Source organism: Tenrec ecaudatus, chromosome 1 (assembly GCF_050624435.1).
Source record: "Tenrec ecaudatus isolate mTenEca1 chromosome 1, mTenEca1.hap1, whole genome shotgun sequence".
In the NCBI taxonomy this organism is placed as follows: Eukaryota; Metazoa; Chordata; class Mammalia; order Afrosoricida; family Tenrecidae; genus Tenrec; species Tenrec ecaudatus.
The window spans coordinates 160,196,341-160,223,818 of NC_134530.1; the positions used below are offsets into that span (position 1 = coordinate 160,196,341).

At 53.1% G+C, this 27,478-nt stretch overlaps 1 protein-coding gene across 7 annotated transcripts; it reads right to left on the reverse strand.

The window, feature by feature from the left end:
• Positions 1 to 48: 48 nt before the first annotated feature.
• PI4KB (phosphatidylinositol 4-kinase beta) lies at positions 49 to 27,478 on the reverse strand. Of its 7 annotated transcripts, XM_075561952.1 has the most exons (15): positions 27,068 to 27,478; positions 25,993 to 26,184; positions 25,861 to 25,885; positions 21,474 to 21,612; positions 19,340 to 20,279; positions 13,099 to 13,143; positions 10,568 to 10,795; positions 9,561 to 9,788; positions 7,512 to 7,621; positions 6,816 to 6,920; positions 6,509 to 6,632; positions 5,515 to 5,780; positions 2,144 to 2,276; positions 1,731 to 1,851; positions 49 to 869 (listed from the first exon to the last, which is right to left on the reverse strand). In XM_075561952.1, the coding sequence occupies exons 5-15, from the start codon at positions 20,249 to 20,251 to the stop codon at positions 688 to 690; spliced, it is 2,454 nt and encodes an 817-aa protein (XP_075418067.1). In that variant the 5' UTR covers positions 20,252 to 20,279; positions 21,474 to 21,612; positions 25,861 to 25,885; positions 25,993 to 26,184; positions 27,068 to 27,478; the 3' UTR covers positions 49 to 687. The 7 variants fall into 7 exon arrangements, with proteins under 7 accessions (XP_075418067.1, XP_075418057.1, XP_075418076.1 ...); XM_075561942.1 differs by lacking the exon at positions 25,861 to 25,885; XM_075561961.1 differs by lacking the exons at positions 25,861 to 25,885; positions 25,993 to 26,184.

Consider the following 27,478-nt stretch of genomic DNA (forward strand, 5'->3'; position numbering starts at 1 on the left):
CTTCCTGGTCCATTCCTGCCCCCTTCTCCAACAAGAACTCAGGACAAGGATGGCTAACTAAGGACTTTATTTGAAACAAAAATTTAAAAAAAATTGAGAGCTGTTTCCCTGGGCATTGGGGAAGGGATCAGAGCAGGGAATTCCCCTTGGCTAGGCCAAGACCCTTGCATCAGAGGGGCTGTGGTCATTCCCTTCCCTTCCCCAGGGATGGGGACCGTCAGCAAGGGCAAGGGGTCAGTCCTGGGAGGAGCAGAGTCGGGCAGCAGCGTGGCCAAAGGCCAACCACAGGATCAAGTCCTAAGTACCAAGCATCTGCTCGCTCCTTGCTGCTGGGACCCAGAGCGGAAGAAGGGGATGGCCTGTGGACAGAGCCTCTTAGATCCTGAGGAGGAGCAGGCCTCCCGAGCCCCCACTGTCGCCTCTGTTCTCTGTCAGGTGGTAATACTGACACAGCTGGGGAGCAGGGGAGCCCCAGCATGTCTGGCCTCCGCGCTTAGCTCTCCCACCTCCCACCCCTGGCAAGCTCTCATGGTTACCACATGATCCTTTGTATCTCTTGCCTTCCATGTCCCTTGGTTGGATAGTTGGGTGGGTGGGGTTTCCTGGTTTCGAGTTTATCAGCCAAGGGCCTCCCTAGGGGGGTGTCCCCTGGATCTCCCCCCAATTCGTGGGCTGAGAAGGAGGGTGTCACATGATGCCGTTGGTGAGGTACTGGAAGCCGTCGTAGAGCTTGGTGGTGATGGAGCGCATGCTGCCGTCCACCATCTGCTCCACTAGCAGCTGGAGCTGCTCCTCGGTCATGCTCATGTGGAACCGCTCTTTGAGGTTGCGGATGGTGCTGGAGCCGTGGAAGCAGGGAAGCTGAGAACCTGGGAGCAGCAGTGGGTGCGGGAGGCCCCATGAGTAGGTGAACCGGCAAGTAAGGCAAGAGGTATCTGAAGCGCCCCTCCCCTCCCCACCTCAGAGAGCCCCCTGAGTGGGTGCAGTTTGGGTAGAGAATTGGTGGGAGACCCTGTCTTGTGCCCAGCTTCATCCCACACTCCTCAGCCCTCATGTAAGTGAGGGCATGCCCAGAGAGGTGGCGGGGACAGGGCCGATCCCACACTTCCCCAGTGGGAGCTCCGGGAATGCTGGGAAGAGGTTCTGGGCAACGGGCCCTGAGTGGGCACTTATCTGGTTGCAGGCCTCTGCCTACGCTACTTCTGACACTCACAGATGACCTGGGCCACCGTCCTCACGGGGCCAGACGGGGATGCTCCTGAGCAACGGCGACAACCTGTGGGGGGTGGGGGGTGCGGGAGGGAAGGAGACTGACAGCTCAGACCTTGTGAGAGTCTCCAGTCTTAAAGGGCGGGGGAGGGGGGCTTAAGGCCAGAGGAACTGGGAAAGGAGTGGAAACTGGACTGGACAAGAGACTAGGTAGCAGGACAGGAAGGAGACAGCCCAGAGAAAAGGGAAGACAGGGACAAAGGAAGTAATCTGCTGCTCGAGAGAGGGGCAGAGGGGAGGACAATCTGCCACAGTGCAGTGGGAGTGGTGGGAGGAGACGAGATGGGAAGTGCTCCCCCTTGAGTACAGCCCAGGGCTAGTTTCTGCTGCTACAGGGACCTAGCTCTGCCCCGAGTCAGGACTGTCCTGAAGGAGAAACAAGCCTGCCTGGGTCCCCGAGCTGGAACCCACTGGGACCCTCCCTCTCGAGCCTTGGGATGGAGCTCTCTCCCCAGGCCCACCTTGCTGCATGATCTCCACAATCTGCACCACTTTGTCCATGTGTTTCCGGGCAGCAATCAGTCCCTGCAGCATCAGCATCTTGTAGTAGTTGAACATGTCCCCATCCAGGCCACCCATCACCTGGGGAGGGAGGAGAGCGCTGCATGCACACGGCACTGAAGAGTTGGACCATCCTTGTCCCAACAGGCCTATTGCTCAGCCCTGGGAGGCCCTTTTATGTGGGGCAAACACGCCAAATCCCTTATTTCTCACTCCCTCGGCAGGCAGGAAGTCTCCCAGGACCTCCAGCCTCACCCCAACTTCCTGCCGTTTCTGTTCTGTTCTTCCCTAATTGGGGGGTGCCCTCGATGCCCCCCCTGCCATGGCAGAGAGAACACAGCGGCCCTAGAAGCAGCTCTCCCTCCTGACTCACATCCACAAACTCTGTGGTCAGCTTAAAGGCTGAGGTTTCAAAGCCCAGGTTTCGGGGTGAGCTGGACAGGATGAAGCCAAAGTCGATGTGGATGATGTGGCCTTCTGCGTCCAAAAGGATGTTCCCATTGTGTCTGAGGAGGGGACAGGGAAGGAAAAGACAGCACTACGTCTGACTGGAGGCCAAGCTCAAGCTGCCACACGGCAACAGGCAGGAGAGCCCTCCCTGGGTTTTCAGCTTGCCACTGTGTCGCCTCGACCCAGAACCTGCACCCAAGAGTCACAACTAAGGCCGTGGGCTCTGAAGTGGCTACCATTAATAATTTAAGAAAACAGCTTCTGAGTACCCCAATCTTCCTGGAAGCATACTTCTAGTACCCACACTGATCCCAACCTAGCAGAGAACTCAGAACCATGGTGGGAAGGCCTCTAAGGGCCCAGTCACTGTCACAGGCCGAGCAGGTTACTGGGCAGGAGGCCTCCATTCAGACCTATTTACCTGCATTTCATAATTCCTATCAGCCCACTAGGGGAGCACTGGTGGCGTAGTAGTAACTCGCTGGACTGCAATCCGCAAGGTCAGCAGTTCAAAACAATCAGCCACTCCTTGGGAGCAAGACGGGGCTGTCTACTCTCATAAAGAGTTACAGTCTCAGAAACCCATAGGGGCAGTGGGGCAGGGTCGCTATGAGTCAGCATCTGCTCCACTAGGAGTGCGAATGGGATGGCCTGGGTGCTCCATCAGTCCTCTGCACACCAGACCCCCGTTTGAGAGAGCCACAAGCAGAGCAAGGTCTAAACATTGCACATGACTAGTGCAGGCCAGCTGTAGGGGAAGAGCAGTTACAGAGAGAACCCCATGGCTGAGAGCCCACATGTATGGTCTGTGGAAGGAGGAACAATTAACATGCTAGGCATGTGAGGCCTGGCCTAGTCAGCAAAACCAACCTCAGTGTCAATAGGGGCTTTGTTACATCAAGAACGGACAGGCGTAGGCCCACCTTCCTTGGAGCTGGTCTGACCCAAGGAGGAGGACAGAGGGAGAATGGAGTCCGTCCCAGCTGAGTGTTTCCCTTGTGAGAAAACAGTGAAGACTTAGCAAGGACGGCACCCGTTTGCCAGCCAGAACAGCTCAGGGTCTCCCAGTGCCCTCTCGGGGACGTCACCTGTGCCCAACTCCAAGGTTGATGAGGGGCAGCTTCTCTCTTGTACGGCGAGCTGGCTCCTACTGGAAAGCTGGTGGGGCTCATCCTACCACACAGCAGGGGGCTAAGATCTGCCTCCCGCTTGGCCCCACCCACTTCTGCCCCTTCTCAGTGTTGACTCCATTCGCCGCTGAATTACATCTGGTCTCTTTTGAGTTATTTTTCCCTGCACCACTACCACCCCTTGCCCCTTTGAAAGGCGTTTCCCTGGGTTTGAACTCTCCTGAAGAAATGCCCTGGAGCTCGCCTCCCACTCATTCACTCAGCCCCCAAGCTCAGCTCCAGGCTCTCGGGGTTCAAAATCCCGACTCTTCAGGGACAGAGTAAAGCTGGCAACCAAATGCCTTTGGCAGCAGGACATTTCCCCTCCGTGCTCCACCGGTTCCCGTGTGGTGCAGTCGAGGTGGAATGAACACAGATGCGGAGAACTGTCCAGCCCCATTTCCCTTCTCTGCCAGCAGGGACGTAGAACCACCTCACAGGGCTTTCCAGTGGTTCACCTGGGAGCTGGTCAGGCATGGAAGGTGTCTGACAAAAGCTTGACTTTGGCTGAGCTGCTCAGATCACGAGCAATTTCCACGGCTGCTGTGTCCCCGGGCCCTGGAAGCACAGGCCACTGCGGTGCGGCATCCCCAGGACAGCTGCCGGTGCTAGGTGCCACCCACCAGGGCATCACCAAGGAGACTCTGGAGCCTCTCTGAGGAAACCCTTAGGAGGCTGGGCCGTGGTCGTATAACTTTGCGTACAATGTTGTACACCGTGTCTGATTACCCAGCAAGGTTAAGCACGGGCTAACTTGTTCTACTTCTTCAGCTCTTGTGAATGGCTCCACTTTTTTAACCATAGCAGAGATTTTGACGTCATCTGTCCCAACCCAGAGCTCCTTCCTACAGAATCAAAATTGCTTGTCACATATTGAATCCCTGACAGGGGCGCAACATGGAACACTCAGTAAGCAAAGAAAGCAACAGCTTACTTGTGCGGGCTTACTAATCGTGCAGTGAACAGTTTCACACTCCAATACAGCGTAGTAAGCAAGCACAAGTAAGTTCGTGCATTCCCCGCTTATTGGGTAAGCCACCACCCACGTGTCTACTTAGGACCCTCACAGAGCAGGTGAAGGAGCTGACAGCCCTGAGTGGTACGGGCATGCAGCGTTTCGGATAGAGTACACTGGGGTGAGAAGAACGCAGGGCTCCGGGCTCGGAGTTTCAGCTTTCTCTCCACCACCTGGCTCACACTCACCCCTTCCTTTCTGCCCAGTCAATCCCACTATCCTTGAACCAGACCCAACTACCTCTTGCCCTGCTGTGGCCAAAAGAAGGCCTGGTCACATCCACACTCACCAGTCTGAAGGGTTATCAATTCCAGCCCCCTCACCCACAGGTGCCACCCACACTAAACACAGACTAACTAGTGGCACACTTTATTCTACACAACACAACACAACCACTCAGCCTCACGGGGAAGGCCCTACTCTGCAGACCGCCACCTTCCCTTCTGATTTCACCTCCACCTCCCGTGCTGTGCAGTGTCCCCCAAACCTCAGTCCCATGGGATTGGTTCCTCTGCCCAGACAGACTTCACCCAGAGGTCTGCATAATCCCTCAAGGCCCTGCTCACTCAAACCCTTCCACCACAAGTTGTGGCCCTCAATTCTCACTCACAGCCACTGCCCGGGACAAAGCACGGCGATGGCCTCACCTTCCTCCCACAGAGCGGCTGGGGCATTTGAACCAGCATCCTTTTCGTTAGTCAGGGATCCCTTTAACCCAGTGTTTCCTAAAAGGAGCAATCCTAGGGGATGCACAAGCCGACACCTACATTTTATCCTGGATGATGGGCTACCGCAAAAAAAAAAAAAAAGGCTTTAATTGGGGGTGGGAGGAAAATGAGCGATTCTTTTTTTTAGAAAAGGAGGTGGCAGGGGTGGTAAGTTTGGGGCCTAGGGTTTCACCACTGTGCCATCAGAGCTCCTCAAGGCCATCTCCTCCCCTTGCCCACGCTTCCCACCGCTGCCACTGCACCACAGCTCTGCCAGCCTGCCTCCTCGGCTGAATGCCGTAGGGACAAACCTGCCTCTGCTTAAACAGGCTGTTGGCTTCATCTGAGAACGACAGGAGTGGACCTGGAAAAGGGTTAGGATGAGGGGCAGGATGTCACCCACCTGTCCTTGACCTGCAGCAGGTAGCAGACCAAGCAGTAGCCAGCACAACTTTGCACAAAATTGCGCTGGGCACTGAGGAATGCCTCGGTGGTGTAGCTGCCGTGCTCCTGTAGGAAGTAATCGAGCAAGGAGAGCTGGGACTGCTTCTTCACTTGGTGGATGGACACAGCGTTGACCACGGGCTCAATCATGCCACTGTCGGCCGAGATCACGAGAATCTTATATGGCTTGATCCAAAGGGGCACTCGCTCCTGTTCCCAAATGGACTGTGAGGAGACAGGGCGGTGTGGGACTATCAGTGCTCCACTCCACCAACAGGGCTCCTTCAAAACGGAGGGAGGGAGGGGGGTTGCACACGAGAATTCCCTCTGGCCCCACCTCTCCTTGGTGACTCGGAATTCTAGGCAACCCTGAGTTCCAGCTACTGGTCTGGATGTCTAGGGTTCGACAAAGATGTAGGAAATCACACTCAGAGGTCCATGGGAAAGATCCACATACATAGAAAAATCACAGAAAAGCAGAAAGAATAGAAGCTTTTCAGAAAGAATAGCACTATTAAGATGAGCAAAAATAAGAAGCAGAAAAGAACCCACATCTAGAGAAAGTGTCTCAAAAAATGAAAATATTTATGTAAATCAGGAAGTGGATGACAGCTGGAGTTGCCTCTAGGTGGCCAAGCCGGGTGCACTGGGCTTCCACATCGCAGCACATCTGTAGCCCAGGTGCAGGTGCTGCACATGAGTTGGGAGGGCTAGCTAGGGATTAGAATAGGGAGGGTGCAGTATACAAACTGGCCAAAAGAGGTCACTGCGGTACCATTCCCATGGCTGTGCTTCCCAGGGACTGGGCCTCCTGTTGAGTTGGACTCAGCAGGGCCGAGACCCCCAGCAGAGCTCTCAGCAGACCCAACCACCTGTGCGGTCCTCTCAGGTGGTGAGCAGGGAGCAGGGTGGGGGGCTAGGCTGAGTGCCTCTTCCTTCTCCCTTTCTCATACCTGCAGTTGCTTCAACACCTGGAAGGCCAGCAGCTCCTGCCGAAGGTCATCCCCACACTTGACAATGACCGACAGGAGACGCCAGTTGGGGAGATGCCCGTAGGGAGAACCCTCTCGGATCCGCCTGAGGAAGAGAAGGGTGGGGGTGGGAGTGAGTCCAGGGTTGAGGGCAGGGCAGTTTCTATCGCAAGCCCCAAACCATGGCCACACAAAGCTAGTGTCTTCTGGTTTGTCGATGTGCAGGGCCTTTGGGAGGATGAGGGACCACAGATATGGCTGGGCTTCAAGATTCCCGCAGACAACTCACCGTACTTTCTCCTGCCAGGGCTCTTTGAGTGCCACTGCCGACGGGTCTTCGGGGTCCCTTTTGAAGGCTGTGGGGGTGTGAGCCAGCTGTTCTGAAAGGCGCCGTCTAGTAGGAAGAAAACACAGCATTTGCCGGGAGGAGTCATCCGAGCCCCACACTCCACACCCCGACGACAGCTAGAGTGGCACTTCCTTGGTGCTGGGTGCATCAGAGTCTGGGGTGAGAGCGACTGACTAAGAGAAACATACTAGTGACATCCTTGGCTACCTGGGTGGTTTGCAGTCATGTTAAAATGCACACTGCCAGGCCTGCCATTATGCCACACAATTCTGATTGAGAATGGAGTAGGAATCTGGAATCTGCCCTTTACACAGACTAGTTGCCTCCCTGGCTCTGAGACACTCCATCCCTCAGCCCCACTTTGAGAAACACTGCTTCGATTCTCTCCCCGGGGCTTCCACCCGTGTGGAGGCCTTTGCAGAAAGAACTTCCTTCGGTGGAAATTTCTCAAAGCTGAAATTTCTCAAGCTTCACCTCACGGCCTCATGCCTGTGATCATCAGGACAAGTGAGAGAGAGAGAGAGAGGCAGGCTGACACAGAACAGATGGCTCAGGCACAGATGATGGGGACCAAGAGAGAGGCGGTGCTGGAAGTGGAATGGGAATCAGGGGGCAATGTGATCCATCAGGTCATACCGGATGTCCCCTGCTGCAATGAACACAGGCTCCTTGCTCTCCTGGCTGGTGATGCTGTCCACAGAGAACTGGGAGATGTTGTCACAGCTGTTGGTGTGCACTTCAGGGAGCTGGGGAGAGCAGGGGGCAGGTCAGAGGGCCCAGCACAAGCCCCAGTTCACCTCCTCCTCAGGCCATCTCCTGCTTATCTGGGTGCCACCTCCAGGCAATGGTCACCACCTCCCTCCCAAGTTCTAGAAAAAGCTTTTCCTGGTGACAGGCCATCCCAACCATCTCCGTGCTGACACAGTCCCCGCAGCAGTGTTTCTCAAAGTGCCAACTACCTGCATCAGAACGCTGGCCAACATGCAGGTTCTCAGGCCCCACCTGCCTTCCCAGAAGTACTAGGCATAAGTCCTGGGAATCTGAAATGTACACAAGTTTTCCCAAAGTCCCGCCCCCCTCTAAGGTTCGCAAATCACTACCATGGCTAGCATAGAAACCTGCCCTTTCTCACGTGGAGTACTGCCCAGAGCTGGGAAGGCTTTTTCTGTGGCAGTGTAGGAGATGGCTTCCCAGAGTAGGCTCCTCTGGTCATTTTGTCATGCTAAGCCACTGTGGTAGTTATATAATCTGTGGTTAACTTGAGAGGATTACGAGTGAAGGGATGGAGTCTAGCCTGTCAATCACTGCATAGCCAATGAGGGTCTCTGTGGGTGTAGCCGTCTCCTGAGAGTTCTGGGAATTCCTGCATTCCACCCTGGGGGTAGGAGACACACTTTCTCTCAGGTTACTCTCTGAGAGATTCTCTACTGACAAGACACATGGCACTCCGCTGAGAACTGGAGGAGCCGCGTGGAGAGCCCTGCCAGCACTGAGATGCTTACACCACCACTGGATTCACAAGACTCCCCCACCCACTGTCCTGTGATCTGCTACATTCGGCATCATTGCACTGTTTCGTGAGTCTGAAGAGGACTTTATAGATTGGTATTGGACATATGGGCTAATATCAGACTTCTGGACTGGGATGTTTTCTCAATATTCAACTCCTCTTATACACATGTCTATGAATTTGTTTCTCTGGTCTACCCGTATTAACACAGCCACCCAAGCTCCCCAACTCCTGTCCTTTCGTTCTCTTTTGTACCAGTGTTTATCTGCCTTTCTCATCAATAGTCGCTTGTCACACACTGCCACCTTTTACCACTTTTGGTTTGTTTTACATGCCTGTCCAACCTCCTCAATTAGGACTGCAGAGACTGTCTTTACAGAAAGTGGTATGTGGCTGAGACGTGGCCTTGCACACAGTTCTCCTCTACTTTCCTGCTGCCCCAGGATCAAGTCCCCATCACGCTCTAGTTTTCAATTCCTCCCTCTGCTTGGACCTGGCAGCAGCCTTGGCTACTCATTTGTTAGTGCGCCCACCTAACCACATGCATCCCAGCCAGAGATGGTTCTCTGGGTTCCTGAAATGATCCCGGCTCTCTTGGGCCTTCTAGTCTCTGTGTGCTATTCCATCTGCCCGGAAAAATTCTTTTCCCTACCAATCCTTCAGGCCTCAGCGGAGATGTAGCTTTTTCCAGGAAATCTCCTGTGACTCCCTCCCAAAACTGGTGTAAGTGCTACCTTGCCCTCAGGGTGCCCACAGGCCCCACCCTTGCTATCACACCCCGGCTCACACCATCCCAGGAAGACCTGCTCACCGGCCTTGTTCTCTGCCCGTCAGGTGCCCCCACCCCACTGCAGACGGGGCACACTGCACTCAGTTCTGGCTCAAAGGCGGTCCTCAACAAATCTCTCTTGACTGACTGAATATATGTGCAACGTAATCATGGCCAGCAGGTCCACTTACTCCCGAGGTCTAGAAGTTCTTCACATTGAACTTGAATTCCTCCTGCAGCACTGCAAGTCCACCTGAATTACTCCACACCAGAACTGTTCAGAGCACCACTCATTTGCACACTTGCCTCAGCCTGCCTCAGGTGTGTGGTCTGTCTCAAGCACATGGGAAGCTCTAAGAGAACAGGCCCTGGTCTCAGTCTTTTCTTCCGGGAGCGCCCTCCTCACCTCCACCTGCAGCTCGCCTATGTCGTCTACCGACCAGGCCTCATCATCGTTGTCGTAGTTGGGCACGGTGCTGAAGCTGCCTGCTCGCTGCTCATGGGTGATCCCACACTCGGGCAGGTTCTCCACGGACCGTGTGCTCCGAATTCTGTTCTCAGGGATCCGGGCAGGGACACTGGTGGTGTCAAAGTTTTCACATTCAAGGACTTCCACATAGATCAGGTAGGGAGCCTGCGGGGGAGGGGGGCAGTAGTTGCAGCTCATCACCACGCTCTCCTGCAGCACAAGTCCCCTCCCACCCTTGTCCCACCACCGCCACCAACACTGCATGCTGCTCTCAGGGTGGGGTAGAGACTGAGATGGGGGAGGAGTTACACAGCCTTCAAACTCTATCAGCTGAGCTTCACGATGTATGGACTAGGTACCTGAGCACAGCCCATCCCTAGAATCACTGACAGCCCAGTAGAGAGGCCCCAAGCTTTGGACTTGCCCTGAAGACGGGGGCCGGAGGCTGCTGTGAACAAAGAGACTGGGAAAAAGCTGGGCACAGTCGAGAAAGAAGAATCCACGGTCCAGAAAGAAGAAAGACACACTCCATCCAACAACAAAACCAGCTAGAGCTCTCCAACATGAATCCGACATCCTTCCCTCCCTTACCACTAACTGAAAAACAGGCTTAAAAACACACAGTCTTCCCTCCCTCCATTGTTGCAGTGCCTGGGAAGCCTAAGAGTCAGAGGGGGTTCAGAGCAATCACATGGTCCATAGAGAAGACTGGAGAGTGACTCTCAAGTATGGTGGGAGGCGAGCTACCAAGACTGGGCTTCTTTGGTCCAGAAAACAAGGACCCAAAAGAGGGTCTGGTGGGGTGTCAGGCTCACAATAGCATCGAGGGGAAGTCCAGGCTGACACAAGCACTGTGAACCAGGAAGTTCTAGGAGTTTAGGATGATGGCGGAGACATTGCTGGGTATACGGACAACCAGGGGAGCAGAGTCAGATTCCACCTACCTTGTCCTTGGAGTTGAGGACAACAGCCTGGGTGTGGGGGACGCGGACCACGTGGTGGTCAAAGCTGGCAGTGGGCAGCCAGACTCGGGCAGGGAGCTTGTGGTTGAGCAGGGAGAGCTCCGAGATCAGCCGTTGGGTCTTCTGCTCCTTGGTGGGGAGCGTGGCCAGCCGCTTGCCAATTGCCATCAGGGACTTAATGAACTCTCGCTCAGGAGCCAGTCTGATGGGCTATGGGAGGTTGGAGTGAAAAATGAAGAGGGTGAAAAACCAGACAAAAAAGTGGTCCAGCCCATTTATTCTTGGCCATGTGAGCCAGACAGCCTAGTGTTTAAAAAATTCCAGGGTAGGAGCTCCCTTTGGTCCTGGTAGGAGATCTCATGCCACCTCTGCCAGTTGGAGTCATGGACAGGCTATTCCTTAAGGGTAAGGGGCCCCAGAATCCAGATGTGCTGTTTCTGGGGGGCACCTCTCTTCTGAGACATTAGTGTTAGGAGCTGTCCCGAGGTAGGACCCTGCAGGGTAAGCAGGGAATAAGGCCCCAGGGAGATGAGCTGCTCACCCCCACAGGGCTTCTCTCATCTCAAGAACAGGGCTGTCCCTCTCTGAGGCTGGATCTCCCTGAGGGGCTCTGCCAGGGCCCGTGAGGCTAGGGATGGGAGCTCCAAAACAATGTTCCCCTCAAAGACTTGGTGCTTTTTATTCAAATGGCTGCTGCTCTCCATGAAATACCCCAGCCCCCCACAGTCTCTCACAAGGGATCAGTGCACATGCAGGGGATGAGAAGAGGGGGCAGAGGCCACTTCCATGATGAAGAACAAGCAGATGTGGGGAGAGGGTGTGGGGAGGGAATGGAGGGTGGATGGCCCCCCTTTCTGTGCTTGCCGGTGGTCCTGTAGGTCTGGCTCTTTCCTGGGATTCCCCCTTGGGTCTTCATCCCCAACCTCTCAAGGAAGAGGTTCCCTTCCCGAGTTCCTGCTGTGAGCTTAGCTCCTCCCACTGGGCACTCCACTCACGTCCCACACGGGCAAAGTCAATCTGGGACTTGGTGGCAGTGGGAAAAAGGAGGCCTCGGCTCTACGTGGAGGGCTATTTGCCCAGCTAATGCCCTGCTACCACAGGGGTGCTTCTGAAGACGGCCCGACGCCTCATGCCTGCTCCCTTCAGCCGGACAACAGCAGAATCTCCTCCTCCCGTGGAAGCAGCACTCCGCTCACCAGCTGCTCTCTCCCCTGTGTGTCTTGCTCAGTTTCCTGGCTTGAGAAATTCTACTCTCACTCCCTCACTGCAAAAGAAGGTGCTGCTTCTGAAAGCGGAGCAGTCCTGGGCCTGCCTCTGCGTGGGCAAGAGGGCCAGGGCCAGAGGAGCACTTTCGTGGTCAGCGGTGCGGCTCAGAGCCCCACACAAGTAGAGAGAGAGGGTGAGTCCATCAGGAATGCTTTGGGGGGTGGGGTTGAAGAGAGAGAAGGAGACAACAGAATTCGGCTTCTGTGGCCTGTGGAAGTATTCTGGGGGCCTCTTGGAGAAAAAGGATGAGAAAATCTGGAAACGTACTCCTTTCTTCCTCTGACCCCTACCCCCCACACTTATCCATCCCCTCAGGCGGCAAAATGGTCGCCGTCCTGAGGGCCCACCACCTCAATCAATTCACAGAAATCTCAGAGAACAGGTTAAGGCCCGTGTGTCCTCCACTTCCAAATCTGCACTTGGGTCAATGCCCGCCAAATTATTCCAGGAACTGTGACCCCAGGCCTTGAGCAGGGCTCTGCCATGTGGGAGGAGACAGGAATCATGACAGAATGGGGATCAGCACAGAACAGAGAAAATTGATTGGGAAACAAAAAAATAAAACGTAAAAATTATCCAAATTCCCGGAGGGTTCCCGCATTTCCTCTCACGTCTTTGCCCAGCAACAAGGTCCATGACCTTGAGAGTCAAGAGGGTTAAGGGTTAGTGTCGAGGTCATCCAGAGGGGGGAAGGAGGAGACTGGAAAGGGCAGTGAGCTGGAAAAGGGGAAGAACTCACACCTGGAAGAAACTGGGGGAGGATGCAAAAGAAAATGGGGAAACCCAACTTTCCTTGAGGCCAAATGCTGCTTTCATTTGGAGTCAGTGCCTCCCCCACCCCAACCAGGCCGAAATCCTGCTTTCATTTGCAGTCAGCTCCCCAGGCAAGGGCCAAGCATTGAGAAGACCTGGCTCGGTGGCAGAAACTATGAGGAAAGGGTTCTGGGCCGAGCAACAGGATCCTGGAGGTTTCTGCCAAGCAGTTCCTCGCTCCAGTCCCGGGGTACATGCCACCTCTCTTCCAGCTGTTCACTCCAGAGACTGGGGGCTGCCGGCTCAGAGCACAGAACGGACTGAGATCTGCTCAGCCAGCAGCATCGGGTAGGGCCTCTCCAGGGGAGTTGCCCAGGAAGAAAAGGGCCCTTATAACTACAGTCATGGCCTGGGGGCTCGTCAAACCTGGGGACGGGAGAGGAAATGCGGCCGTGGGGGAGCCTGCCACCCAGTCCCAGCCTGGCCCCACTTACGGAACTGAATGAATTATCAATACTCTCGGTGCTGGAGGAGAGCTCCTGGGAAAGGGCCGGAGGGCAGAGGGAGGGAGAGAGACAAAGGCACAGAATTTAGCTCCAATTTGGATTAGAACTGCTTCTTGTGCAGCTCTACCTTTGTTTTAAGGGAAGAAAGTCCACCCAGAAAAGCCAATGGCCCAGATGCTCAGCGGCCAGCTCTGTGCCCAGCAGGCCAAGAGGGCAGAGAGACTACGCGACTAAGTGACCAGCTTTTCACCCCAGCCCCTCCATGCACTGGGGCACGGGCCTGCCTTCTAGGGCAAACCCCTGACACTGGGTCCCTGGGCAAATGAGCTCTGCCAGGCTATGCTCCTTGGCTCTGTATGTACACTTTTAGACTCTTGACCAGAGACAGACTGAATGTACCAAGCGCCACAGCCCCTGCACTGAAAACGCCACATCCCTCCAGCTTCTAGAAAGGTCCGGGAGAAAGAAGAAAAAGGAAATGTGCAGTGCCAGGCACACATCCTCTCCCACCAGTCTGTCTCCCTGTGGGCCCGACCCCTGCCTGGCACCTTGGTCACAGAGGGCACCCCAGGACCGTGTACTGGAAACCTTGGCGCTAGACGAGGGAGGAAGCAAAAACCTCAACTCAAACTGACTGTCACTGAGTCAGTGGATGCCGACTCCCAGCGACCCTATCGGACAGCGAGCACCTGTCCTTGTGGGTCTCTGAGGCTCTACTCTTCAGGGCAGTAGAGAGTGACCTGGCGGGTAGCATCCCCACATGTAACCCACTAGGCCACCAGAGGGTCTAGGTGGGAGCAAGAGATGTACAAGCCCCACGTCTGCTAAGTTTCTTGAGGCTTCCTCTATTGAACTATTTCACAGGACACTCAATAATACCACCGTTGTTGTTTTTTGCCTAGGTTGGGGACCAGCTTCCACCTACAGCCACAGACAAGGCAGAATAGCTGAGCAGTGCCTGTCCCTTGTTATCACCCTTCCCCCAAACCTGCTGGGGCCTCCTGTCTCTGGGAGCAAAACAGGACAAGGGGCAGTGGTCAAAGTCTCCTGCACAGCAGTCACATTCTGAGGCACAGCCGGCTTGGGTTCAGTCCGGGGAGGGCTAGACAGGTGGAGAGGGCAGACAGCCTCAGTGCACTAGTCTTCAAGAGGGGAGGTGCTCCCCCTGACTATCATGATCCCAATTCTACCTTGTAAGTCTGGCTAGACCAGAGGGTGTACACTGGTGCAGATAGGAACTGGAAACACAGGGAATCCAGGGCAGACGATCCCTTACAGGACCAGTGGTGTGAGGAGCGATACTGGGAGGGTAGGTTGGAAAGGGGGAACTGATTACAAGGATCGACATGTGATCTCCTCCCTGGGGGCGGACAACAGAAAAGTGGGTGAAGGGAGATGTCGGAAAGTACAAGATATGACAAAATAATAATTTATAAATTATCAAGGGTTCATGAGGGACAGCGAGCAGGGAGGGAGGGGAAAAAATGAGCTGATGCCAAGGGCTTAAGTGGAGAGCAAATGTTTTGAGAATGATGATGACAACGAATGTACAAATGTGCTTTCCATAATTGATGTATGTATGGATTGTGATAAGAGTTGTATGAGCCCCTAATAAAACCATTAAAAAAGAAAGAAAGAAAAGAGGGGAGGTGCCTGCCTTAAGAGCCAAAGTCCTGAGAGCTCCCAGGGCCATGGGGCAGCAGTCCCTGAGCTTCCACTCTGGAAGCCACCATTTAACTGGTCTCAAGGCCCTGGTGCCAGTTCTATTCTTTCTTGGAGAATCTGGGAGATCAAGCTTGGAAACACTCCCCCAAGGCTTCAACTCTTCCACTTGAGTGTGGTAGAAGGGGAAACTGAGGCAGTCGGGCTGCCAGGGTAGAGTTCCGTTTATACCCAAGAGCTGGCTAGCGAAGGGACAGCAGACAGGACAGTGGATCCTCGAGGCCCACTCATGCTGACTCTCCTAGACAAGTCACAGGTCCACTGTCTGACTCACTCCCAGCCTCAGGGGGTGGGGAGGTGTGTGTGTGTGTGTGTGTGTGTGTGTGTGTGTTATGACCTGCCCCCTCTCCTCTGCCTCCCCAGGCCTGAGTCATGCATACTGAGTCAGCTCCAGGGAGCACAGCTAGGTCCAAGAAGCTGACATCACATTATATCAGGCCGAGGCCCACCAAACCTGCAGAGTGGCCCGAGCAGCAGATTTCTCTGTACAAAGGTTGCTGTCTGAAAAAAAACACCATCTACTGAGAGTGGCATTCAATGGGGTGGGGTGGCACTGAAATCATTCTCCGCACTCTGCTTCACACCAAAATATTTCGCATTTGGTTACAAATGGAAAGGAAAACTGCCCAAGCAGAGCTGCCTGACTAGGCTGCTAGGAAAATGCTTTGCCGGGAAACCAGTGGGAGAGGGAGGCACTCTGCTGCAGCCCCTGTTGGGAGTGGGAGGAATTCCTCAGAAGTCTGGGAAGAAAAGAGCTGGGGGGAGCTGCTGGGCAGGAAGAGAGTTAGACGAGCATTCCAGACCACTGTCCTGAAGTCTCTCCTCCCCTTGGGGTTCTGCTAGTTGGGGCAGAGGGCCAGGCAGGTCTGTATTGGGAACCTGGAAGGCAAGCATTTGGGAGCAAAGCGCCAGGTCCTACCTAGGGACTTGGGCCTTGGGAACTTGTGTGCTTGGTTTTAGTAACCTGTGTGTTTCTTGCTTTAAGGGCAGAAAACAGCTTTTCAAGACAGTCACATGCGTAACAGTTGCCTAGACAATGGGGCTTCCCTATGGCTTTGTAAGTTCCTCGAGACAGGGACAGGGCCTCCTCTACCTTTCTCAGCCCCTTTCTCTTGCACACATAGGGCTCTGCACGCTGAGCGAACCCACTAAGTATGTGCTGAATGACTGAATACTGCAAGATAAGGGAGGAGAAGGTAGAGAAGGAAAACCAATCCCCTTGTTATGTTGGTCACGGCGAGGCTCGGACAGATGTATCCTCAAAATGCTCCTGGCCTAGTAGCATTCCCTCCCTCCTTCTCTCTCCATCACAGTTCCCAAGGAGCCAGAGTGGATTCAGGTGTCTCATCCTACTACCATCAGCATCCTGTGAGGGCCGGGGGATGAGGCATCGCTGCCCTTTCCTGGAGGTTGTGAGCTGAGAGAAAGCCATGCTGGAAAACGATGGCAGCTAGGGAACCCATCTTAGGGCCTGAAGCCTCATAGACTAGCTGCTGGCCAGTGCCATGCACGGTCTCATCCTGGAAGAGGGGAGAGAGTGTCCAAGGACCACCACCGAGGCCTCAACGTTCCTGCCCTGAGAACTACAGGATACAGAGAAAAGCCAACCTGCCAGGGAACACCTAGCTGCTCACAGTCGTATGGCCAGGGGTTTGGGCCCAAGAGGGGACAGACAGCTCCCCAAACCTTCCTGACACGAAGGCCATCAGGACCTAGATGATTGATTCGTCTCTGTTCTGCAACCTTTAACCACCTTGGGCTCCAGTGCTGAGGTAGGTAGTTTATTGTGCCAGCCTGGACGATAAACACATGTGGGATTAATTGAAGGGTGGAGAGATAAATGGCTTGGCAAGCCTCACCTTTCTTGTCTCTAGCTCTTTGGTCATCAGACCAGTGTGTGGCTGCCTTGCTTGTTCTGTGCCTCAATTTGCAACTACAGTACCTGTGGGACACCTAACCTGTGAACTGTTGCTTTAAGTTGAGGTTCCTTCAAGACCTGCTTCCCCACACCATTGGAATTTACATCTCTTGAGCTGGGGACTGTCGGACCCTGTCATCTGGCTGACTGTTGGTGACCTGCCTCACTGTTTGCAGCCTGTGCCTGGATAGCCTGAATTGCTCTACAGAGGACGATGACCTGACGGCCCAAGACTTGAAGGACTGCCAGTGTCTCACAACTGTCTCACAGGAGTGAGTTGCATTGAGCCATCTGTACTGCTTTATAGTTTAACTGTTTATTTCTTGTGTTTATCTATCTATCTATCTATCTATCTATCTATCTATCTATCTATCTTATTAGCAATCTGGTTTTATCTCTCTAGAGAATCCTGTCTAACACATTTTGGTACCAGGAGTGGTGTGTTGAAGTAGCATTACTAGTGTTAAGACTAATCAGGCTGGAGAGCCAATTTAAGCAGCCCATATTTAGGATTTTATTTCTCTAGAAGCACTCCTGGTACCCTGTCCAACACACTGCTACGCTCAGGCAGAAATGAAAAGGGCCAACCCTGGCTCCTGAGAGCAGCTTGGGCGGAAAGCTGGACAGCCAAGGCCGTAGTGACGTTTACTCTCTCCAAATGGCCCGACAGCTGCAAGGCCATAAAAATCTAGCACAGGGGGCCTGGGAAAGTGGACACAGAGAAATACTCTGGGTGGTTTGGTTGAACGACTAGGTCACCAGGTCTGCATTTGAATTCTGGTCTGACAGTCACTAGCTGAGAGGCCTTGGTCAATCATCTACCCCTCTGAAGGCTCTCACTGCTTAAAAAAAAACAAAACAAAACCTACCTCTTATGAAACTCAGGAAGTGGAGAGCAAATGTTTTGAGAATGATGAGAGCAATGAATGTACAAATGTGCTTTACACAATTGATGTATGGATTGTGGTAAGAGTTGTATGAGTCCCTAATAAAATGATTAATTAAAAAAGAAAAGAAACCCAGTATTGATGAACCTATAGGGACAGCAAATAGAAATAAGGGTTTTGGGGGGTGGGGTACAGTGGTGGTGGGGATAAAAGGGAGACATGTCAAGGAGTCCAGGAAAAAGAAGTGTTTGGAAACAGATTGTGGTAGCAACTCTACAATTCTGCTTGCCATAATTGAACTAAGGAATGACACATGTACTAACTCCCAATTAATCACAAATTACACACACAGGTTGGAACAACTGACTCAAGCATATGAATGATGGTGAGAGGGTGCCCCATTGGGGAATGTGTTTTGTTCTGGGTACATGGGGGTGGGTCGCCATGTGTCAGAGACTGTGTCGGTTTATCCAAGAAACAATAACCAGGCTTCACCACCCCACCACCACCTCTCTAGGTTTGTGTGAGGAAGCAATATAATGTACCTGACACCATGTCTAGCAACCTACTAAGTTGTTAGCTCTACTGTTACTCACTCTGGGCCAACTCCGGGACCAAATTATTAAACTAAAATACCTAGTTTCCAGAGGGTGGATTCTGTAGTCTCCTCCCTCCTGCCTGTCCCTCTCCTAGTCACTCTGACCTCCCACTGGTTGAAAGAAGTCCCACTGTATCCGAAGCGTGGGTGGGGTATGTGCCCCACAGAGGCAGATGCCAGGCTGCGGCTGAGAGATTTCCAACAAGTGCAAATTCCTTGTTCCATTCTCTTTCTTCTGAGGCTGGCAGCCAGATGGGAGCTGGGCCAGTGGAGAGTCAGAGGGAAGGACTGGGGCACCATTGTCTGGCTGGGACCCCAGGTCAGCAACACTTGGCTGTCCAGTGGGCAACTTCTGCCTAGTAGTGAAGTAAGGGGTGGGGGTGGGCGCCTGCTGCGCTCCTTTCTTCCCTGTGGTCTATCCTTAGCTGGGCAACCCCAGCAGCTGCTGTCGCCTCCGTTCTTCCCAGCCCCCAGGGCCTTGACTCAGCACAATTCAAACTTGATTTCTTCCCTCTTCCCTTTCTGCTTCTCCCAGTTGACATGGAAAGATGCCAGCATGGCACCCCTGCCCATAGGAGAGACAGGCTGGCAGGGTTTCTGAAGATACCTCGAGCGATAGTAATGAACCCTCTCCTAATGTCAACAAGGGCAGGATCGTCAGGGGTGAGGGGAGAGGGGTCATGAGGAGTGAGCAGGAATGTGACGTCGATGTCTGAGCTGATGTCCTCCCCACTCTTATACACAGACAACTTTGCACACAAGCTGAGAGGCTCTGGTAGATATGTCAAGTGTCATGTTAGGATTAGGAGGGTCTCTACCACACTTCTTAGTAAGCGGATAGTTAATGGAGTGCCCGGACAATCTAGGAAAACCAACATTGGGTAGCCTGGCCCTCAAGGAGACAGATGACCCGAGGCAAGTCACTTTCTCGCTCTGGGTCTCTGAGTTCCTTTGTAAAATGAGGCAGTTGGAATCATGCATTCTAAAGCCATTTTCCATGGCAACTTTCCATGCTGCTATCACAGTGAGATGAAACAGAGGGAAGGGGAGAAAAGGACAGAGTTACCCCATATCACACAGCCTGGCCCCGCCCCGGAATTTTACCTCATCTTCGTGTTCCACTTTGGGGTTGCTGGCTGTTCGTTTCAGGTTGCTGCTGAGACTTATGCTGGCGGTGGCATCTGACTTTGAGCGCTGGTGAGTCCTTTTAGAAGGAGACAGCCCGGTGTCCGGGGCTGGGCTCAGGGAGGGCAGCTCCCTCTTTCGGTGAGCTGGCTTCAGCTCATCGGAGAGGATCAGCTTTCGCAGCTTGGTCCCACGGGAGTGTCGTTGAGTGGAAATGTGCATGTCTGAGGAGTAGGCCCCGAGCAACAGGGCACACTGGAGGGAAAAGTTGATGCTCTGGCGGCAGCGGTGGACGATGTAGGGCTTGATGGCGTCGCCTACGTCCTCGTCCATGTGGATGTACATGTTGAGCAGCTGGGGCAGGTAGAAGTCCACATCCTCGTTGCGAAAGCAGAAGAGCCGGTTGCCGATGTAGGCCTGCACTCCCGGCTCCTTGGAGTTATACAGGTAGGAGATGGCCATGGAGATGTCAAACAGTTTTGACTCAAACAGCCTCAGCAGCCAAGACTGCTTTGCCGAGTTGTTCTGCCGCCGCCTTCTCGCTCCCTTGCCCGTGCCAGAGGCCGCAGCGGCCCCCATCTCCTCTTCCTCCTCCCGGATCTGGGCAGGTGGATCATCGAGGCAACGGATCTCACTGTCCACACTGTCCCCATTGACTAACTCCAGCGGGGCGGTGTCCCTGCTGGAGACAGCCACGCCTCCGTGCAAAAGCTTCACTTTCTCCAGCACCTCCTGGCAGGCCTTCTGGGCTACCTCAGGGTCAATCACTGAGAGCTCCCCGACCCCCTCCGTGATGACACTTAGCAAGGAGCCCCCATTATTCCCAGGCGGGCTAGGAGTGGGCTCAGAAGTTGGCTTCAGAGGGGCAGGCTCCACTACCGTGTCTCCCATGGCCACAGCCAGCCTTCCAGCGTCCAAGCTACAGGAGGAAGGAAGGAAAAGGGAGAGAGAGGGCGACACATACACACACTCATTAGTGGTCCCCTCCTCCGGTCCCGCCTTCTCTGTGAAGCCTTCCCACGGACCGCCTCTCTTTTTGTCCTCCTGGACTAGCTCCACTCCTGCTCTTCATGCCCGCGCTACTTGGCGACTCGGCTTAGCCTGGTCTTCGGCAGTACTGGCAAGATGCTGCTCTACCCGTGTTACCGTTATGTAGCTTTACTACTCTTCAGGTGGGCTGTGGAGACATCCCAGGTTCACTCCCTTGTGCCTAGCTCTTTGGAGACTTTCCTATATAGCCTGGGCCCTCCCGTCTCCCTTTCAAGGCCTTCCACCACCATTTTCTTTCCCTGCAAGCAGTTGTTTCCTTCATCCCAGGCGACCCTATACACATGCCCTGCACATCTCACCTTGATTTCACACTGCAGTCCTGATGTATTTCTCCCAGTGGCAGATACAGTTCCCCACCCTCTGCACACGCAGAGCTCCCAGGGAAGAGCAGCCAGCAAACCTCATGCCAGGCTTCACTGAGAAGGCAAGGGCCCTACAACACCCATCGCCAACCCTGCTAACACTGGGCCATTTGAACTGCCGGTCCTTCTTGGTGGCATTATGACTGTCCCCTCCAGTGCTGAGAGCCGGATGGGCTGGCACACACATATATTAAAAGTTTTTAAAAGGAAACGAATTGAGTTATGCTCAGTTTTAAAAAATCTTCTAAAACATTTAGCTAGCCCAAGCCCACTCTAACATTACTTTCCCTGCTATCATACACACTCACTACGAACTGGAGGGGCTTGAGCGGTGGTCTGAACTCAGGTGGGGACTCTGAGGCTCTGGAATGTTCGACGAGCAGAGAACCGGAAGTGTGTAACTAAGGCTGGAGGAGCTTCAGTGAAAGAACAGTGCTGACAAAAGCCACTGCCCTCTAAACGCACTGTTCCATGCTTCAGAGCCTCAGCAGCTCCAGAGAGGGGACTCGGAGAGGAGCAGGGGACGGCTGTGAGAGAGTGGGCGGTTAATATCACATCACCTGCAGCTCCTAAGTCTAGAGGTAGCCAACAAGGGTCTCTGGGGCATTTTCACAAGGACACAAAGAGAGGAAGTCTAAGACAAATTCTAAGGCTTTTAGAGAACTGGATTGAAAGTCATTTCCAACTCTTAGTGACCTTACCTTTTGACCCTGATGGCTCTGGGTGCGTATATTTTGAGGAGGTGGAAGAATAGCTCCAGCTATGGTTTCTCCAGGCACTCATTCTCTCCTGGAAGCCCTCCTTTACACTGCCACCCTTCCAGCGCCTCTTCTGACATCTCTGCAAGGTTAAGTGGCAAGGCTACTTTGACCTGCCCAACATCGTTCAGTCCAGCTCCCTGACTCCCACTAGTCGCCATGTAAGACTAGCCAGAATGACAGGTAGGGAGCTCTTCTGTTCTCAGAGATCAAGGGGTTCTGATGGCTCTGTCTCCCAACTCTTGTCAAGCACGGAGTTTATCCCTGAATTCAATCCCCCGAATGCAGTGTGAACTTGGAATCAGTAAGGTGGCAACTTTCCCTGTGCTCTCCCGACCATTAAGAGTACCCCCTGAGCAGTAGAACCAGTGAGACTGCCTATGGATCTGTCTCTACTCGCACCTGGGAATTACACAGGCACATGAAACAGAAACCTTAATCATTCCCCAGCCACACCTTTGCAGGGTCACTGTGAGTCAACTGGGACCCCCTATGACTTAGGTCTGCTTAGAAACTCACATGCTAGCTGAGAAAAATCATTCAATACCACCAGCTCTTTTTCTTAATCTACATAGCCTTCCATTCTCCTCTATTCTAGAAACTTCTAAGTCACTGAAAGCTTTTAAAAGTCCTCTTTGCAAAACTGCCAAAGAAAATAAAAGTTAAGATGATTTTCCCACATACAACCTCAGATCCTACTAGGAAATTCATTAGGTGGGTCACTCCAACTAACCACAACTGGCACAAGGGCGGTAAAGACACCATCACCTCTTTTATCCCACAGGCAAAAGGAGGCTTCATCTGGGAACCACCTTTCCCAGCACCCGGAGGATTTCGCCACACAGCAGGCTCCCCTGTTGTACAGCTTTGACTCTCCAGGGAAACAGATATGCCAGAGGTGTGACAAAACCAAGCCTCTTTCTCCAGAGGAACCACTCAAACTGGAAACTCACGCCGTCGGGTCGGCCCGACTCCTCACAGCCCTAGAGGACAGGTTTCCATCCAAGACTGCCACTCTACGGGAGGGGAAGGGAAAGCTAGATCACTGAGCTGTGGCTGGGCCTTCCCTCCTGGCCTCTCTGGGACACAAGGACTGCCTGCATATTGAAGAGGGTTAGGGTTTTTGTCAATTTAGACAATAAGAAATTTAAAGAAGTCTCCAAAACCTAAATTCGGATATGGTTCTCAACATCAATTCCTTCATTCGTTTCAAGTACAAAGAAAATATGGCTTTTGTGGGTAACCATTCTAAAGAAAGTAAATGGCATGGAAAAGCAAAGAAAGCAGGAATAGGTCCAACAGTCATCACCCTGCCCCTTTGCAGTCAGAGGAATAAGGAGGGACACGAGAAAAGATCACTTGAATACTTCATGCTAAATAACTCCTAGCTTTCAGGGTCAGTACTACCCTCCACCTGCCATTCCACAAGGCTGTTCAGACAACTGCTCCAAGAGGCTCCACACTGTATACCGCAGCCTTCTCGACTAGAAGGGAAGGGAAGCATTCCCCAGCGGAGCAGCTGGCTTCTAGGAAGGAATGCTGACCACTGATTGGACTCCCTAATTCCTGTCTGGGGACTAGAGGATGCCCTGCTCGGAACACCAGGGGTTGTTACGGCTCAGCTATAGGGGCAGGCGACGTGCTTGCGTTTAAACTCACATTGTTCCTCGAGAAGGACTCTGCAGGGAGGGTGCATTCACTTAGCCTGGCTCTCACTCCTCAAGAACTCAAATGATCCTAGGCAAACAAGCCCCCCCCCACATACACACCCAAGTCTCCAACTCCAAAAAAGGACTTGCTGTACTGGTCTCTGCTGGGGCAGGGCGGTAAAGGACCCCTCCTCTATCCCCTCACCCTGTTAATCACCATTTTCTACTTCAAAACCGTAGGCAAACATGCATTGGTTCAGACAAATCTTGATGTCTTTTTTAATCGGAGCCTGCATGCCCACAAAAGGTCTGTATGAGACCATCTGACCTCCAGCTTCACCTCCATGCAGGCCGAGGAGCTCAATTTCCCTCTTCCTTGAAAGAGATCCCTTTGAGATATCGCTCACGTGAGGTGGGGTGAGGTAGCTACCACCTTCATTTACAGAGTGGGTCGTGAGAAAGAAGGCTCAACATCAATGAGAACACCAAGAGAAAGACAACCCCAAACTCACCGCCAGGAAGCTGATTCTAACTCCAGAGACACTGTGTAGTGTTCCTGAGACTATGACCCTTTACAAAGCAAACCGCCTCATCTTTCTCCCAGAGTGATTGCTGGGTTTGAACAGCAAACCTTGCGGTCAGCAGCCCAGTGCCTACCTCAGGGCACCACCATGCCTCTCAATGGAAAAGAAATGTGCTGCCATCTAGTCAAATGCTGGCTCAGAGAGACCCCCTGGGGGTTTCAAGGCTGTAACTGCTTCCAGGAGAAGAAAGCCTAGTCTTTCTCCCAAGGAGCTGTGAGTGCTTTCAAACTGCCTACCATGTGGATCGCAGCCGGATTCGTAACCACTACATCACCAGGGTTCCTTACAGGAAGAGGGAGGTTCAAACATATTAGAGTCACACTGGTGGCCAGTGGAAGAAAGAAAAATAATGATATAATTATACGAGGGAGCTTCAAAAAGTTCATGGGAAAATTCCACTTTTCCCATCAACTTTTTACAGTCATATAAACAGGAGTTATAAATTTTCTAAAGCAAAATTCTTTTGTAATAATGAAGAAATATGTACCCAAAGTAGTAGCTATAACCTTCAGAACGAAACACTGCAATAATGAAAAGTGGTTCACTCCGAGGGAGTAGGAGTACGGAGAAGTAGAAAGAGACCGATGCTTTGTATCACAAATTCTGAAAAAAACCGTGGGATTTGTTTTCAAGTGCATGTGCTTCTTTAAGGGTACTTTTTTTTAAAGGAGTTGCTTTTCAAGAGAGATCCTGTCATTTTCGGCTACCTGTTGTGCTGAGAAGGTCCTCCTCATGTCTGAAGGTCTGACCCAAGCCTTTTTTTTAAAAAGGAGGCATCTCTGACCTCAACAGTCAAGGTGGAGATGGACCCAGGGCCAAGAAGTCAAGCAGGCTCAAGCCCCACCAGGAACTAGGTAATTGCTTACCCGAGGCCCCGGGGGTGGGGTGGGTGGGGGGCATCAGGGGAGAGGGCATTCTCAAGCTGCCGGCAGAAGGGTAGGGAGGGCAGTGGTCTCAGGGTAGTTAAACCAATATTGAATCAGGCTGAGAACTCTCTGCACAGGGCCATGGAGCTGGTAGAAGCAGATTCCAGCCAGACAGCCCAAGCCAGCTCTGGGAGCCCCTGCTGCAACAGAAATGGTAAAGGAAGCGACCTGCACTCTCACCTCTTCCTGAACTGTTCCTCCCTCACCAAGCCCCAAATGCACTTTGACTAGGCCCTTTGTTTCATGCCAGTGATGAAAAGATTCCTCTCAAACCTCTTTCCCAAATCAGAGATATTCCATTTACTGCTTTGGATGATGTTCAGCAAACACGATGATGTTCAGCAAACACGTTCTCTCATTCAGTGTGAATCTGGTGCTGAGAAGCAACCAGGGAAACTAGAGAAAGTATGATCTTTGGATGGAGAGGTTTCCAAGGAGTGAAGTTACTCCCCAAAAGGAGTATTCTAAGGAGACTGCACTGTGCTAGAGAAAAGGAAGACAGGGATAAGTGGGACAAGGTGGCACAGCCTAACGTTAAAAGATGACTAAAGTTCACATGTCCTCTTCACCACCACCACAGGCCAAGTCAGCGGCATGGCCCATCCAGAAGGCGCACACAAGTACCTGTCTGAGCCCCAGAGCTCTCCAAGCTGTCACTGCCAAACAGCTTCCTCAAAGGCTTCCCCACACATACATTCTATACATAGATTCCCTACTGAATATGGGGTTGTGGATTAAGGCGATACTCCAGGGGCCCAGCTTAATGGAGCAAGAATAAAGAGCCAGTTGAAAGCAGCAGGCCTGTAGCCTGCCTTTCAAACATGGCTGAAGACTACAAGACTAGGAAGAACCAACAGAGGAACCAAGCCGAAGGAAAATTCTGCAGGCGACTAAGCCACCGCTAATAAATACCTTTGTCTGAGGAACCTGAGATATTTTGCAAACAAATAAACCAAGTCTAATTTTTCTCCCAACTCACATCCTGCTATTAACTTATTACTGCACAAATGCCTACAGAGTGGGCCATTTTTCCAACAAAGGTCATGCTAGAGATCAAGTAAGGAAGTCACATGCTGAACCCAAGAGTCCTAGTTCCAAAGGTGTAAGCTCTTTCCATTGTCTCATGTTTCTTTTCCCAGTTCTACCCACCCCCCTTCCTCCAAGCCCTTACCCCTCCAGTCCAGATCTGTGTTCACCTGGAACAAACCAAAATGACTCTAGTAAGGAAGACATGCCATTCTGTGTCAGCACTTAAAAAAAAAAAGCCTAAAGTTAAATGATCTGAAACAAAAGTTCTCACAACCTCATTCAGTGTCCAGGCCTGTCCACCCCTGCTAGGGGTTGCTCCTGAGCAGTCAAAGTGGACTCTGAGAGGGACTTCTTCCAAACGGGCTCCATCCTTCAGAAACACCCTGCTGTCTGCAGAGAAGCCTGAGCCAGCTGAGGCTCCCCTCTTCCCAATGTATTTTCTTCTTAGTTCAAGGTTTAGCTGATCCTGGAATAATGGTTTGTGGAGAGAAAAGTGTGACACAGAACAACACACAGATTCCCACGGGGAAAGAGACACAAACGCCACAAGGATCAGATGAAATCCTTAAAACTAGGGAGTTGTCAAATGTGGAAACAGGCGCTCCCTGTCGGATCTTTGATTTCCCTCAGACACAAACCACCAGGGGTTGGGGACCTGAGGAAGGGGTGAGAGAAGCTAAATACAGTGACAGGGATCACACAGCAGTCCAGAGAAGAAGGGGGAGGATGATGGTGCCTAAGTAAAAGGCGAAGAGCACTTTGGGAGTGATGATGAGGGCCTTGCCCCCCCCCCAAGGAGAGGGAGATGGTCAACTCTTGGGAACCAGGGGACGCTGGGTGGGTGAGTTGGGAAGAAGGGTGGTACTGAAGTAAGGAAATCAAAAGAGCAGCAGAAGAAGGGGCCACGTCTTCAGGCCTGAGAAGCCTCGGAGCAAAGGGGCCCAACAGGAGAAAGGAGGCTGTGTGTGGGAAAGGGTTGGGGCAGGAGGGCAGGAGATGGCAGCAGAATAGGCAAGCATGGACAGGAGGGGAGGCAACCCGGCACGGAAAGGGTTCAAGACTTAGAAAATAATTCGGGGAGAAGGCAACAGGGATAAACGTGAGGGAGGGGGGAAATCCCCGGGGCAAGGGGAGGAGCTAAACAGAAGAGGAAGCCAAGAAGCAGAGGAGGGTCCCAGGCCTAAGAGGCCAGGGTGGAGAAGGAACCTGGGGTGCAGCTGCCACCCGCGGGCAGTTTTCTAGTCGAACCCAGTGGGGGGGTGGGGTGTCGGCTGTGCGGGACAGAGTGGGAGAGCACCCCTCCCCACCCCGAAAAGGGAAGGGTAACTTAGGGAGGTGGAGTCGCTTACCTCCGGGGGACTCCCCGCGGAGGGGGTACGGGTGGTCGGGGTTAGGCTGCCGGCACCACCGCCTCAGCAGCAGCGGCCGCTCCCAGGCTCCATTGGCCGCCTCCGCTTCCCTGACAGCGGCCGCGGCGGCTGCACCAGGCCCCGGCTGCGGGGCTGCCCTCGGCGCTGCCTGAAGGGGCCTTCGCGCAGTGTCAAGTCCGACCGGGCCGCCCCACCTTCTCTTCCTCAATCCGTACAACCGAGGGGAACAGAAACCCCCGGCGGGTGTCGGCGCGGGATTCCTCTCCTAAATCCAAGCCCTTCTTTCCGAGGTCGGCTCCCTCGCTTCCCGACGTTCAGGACCCAGCCGATCCCATAGTAACCTAAACAGTCAGGAGAGCTGCCCGGAACACGCCTGTTCGGAAATTTAAA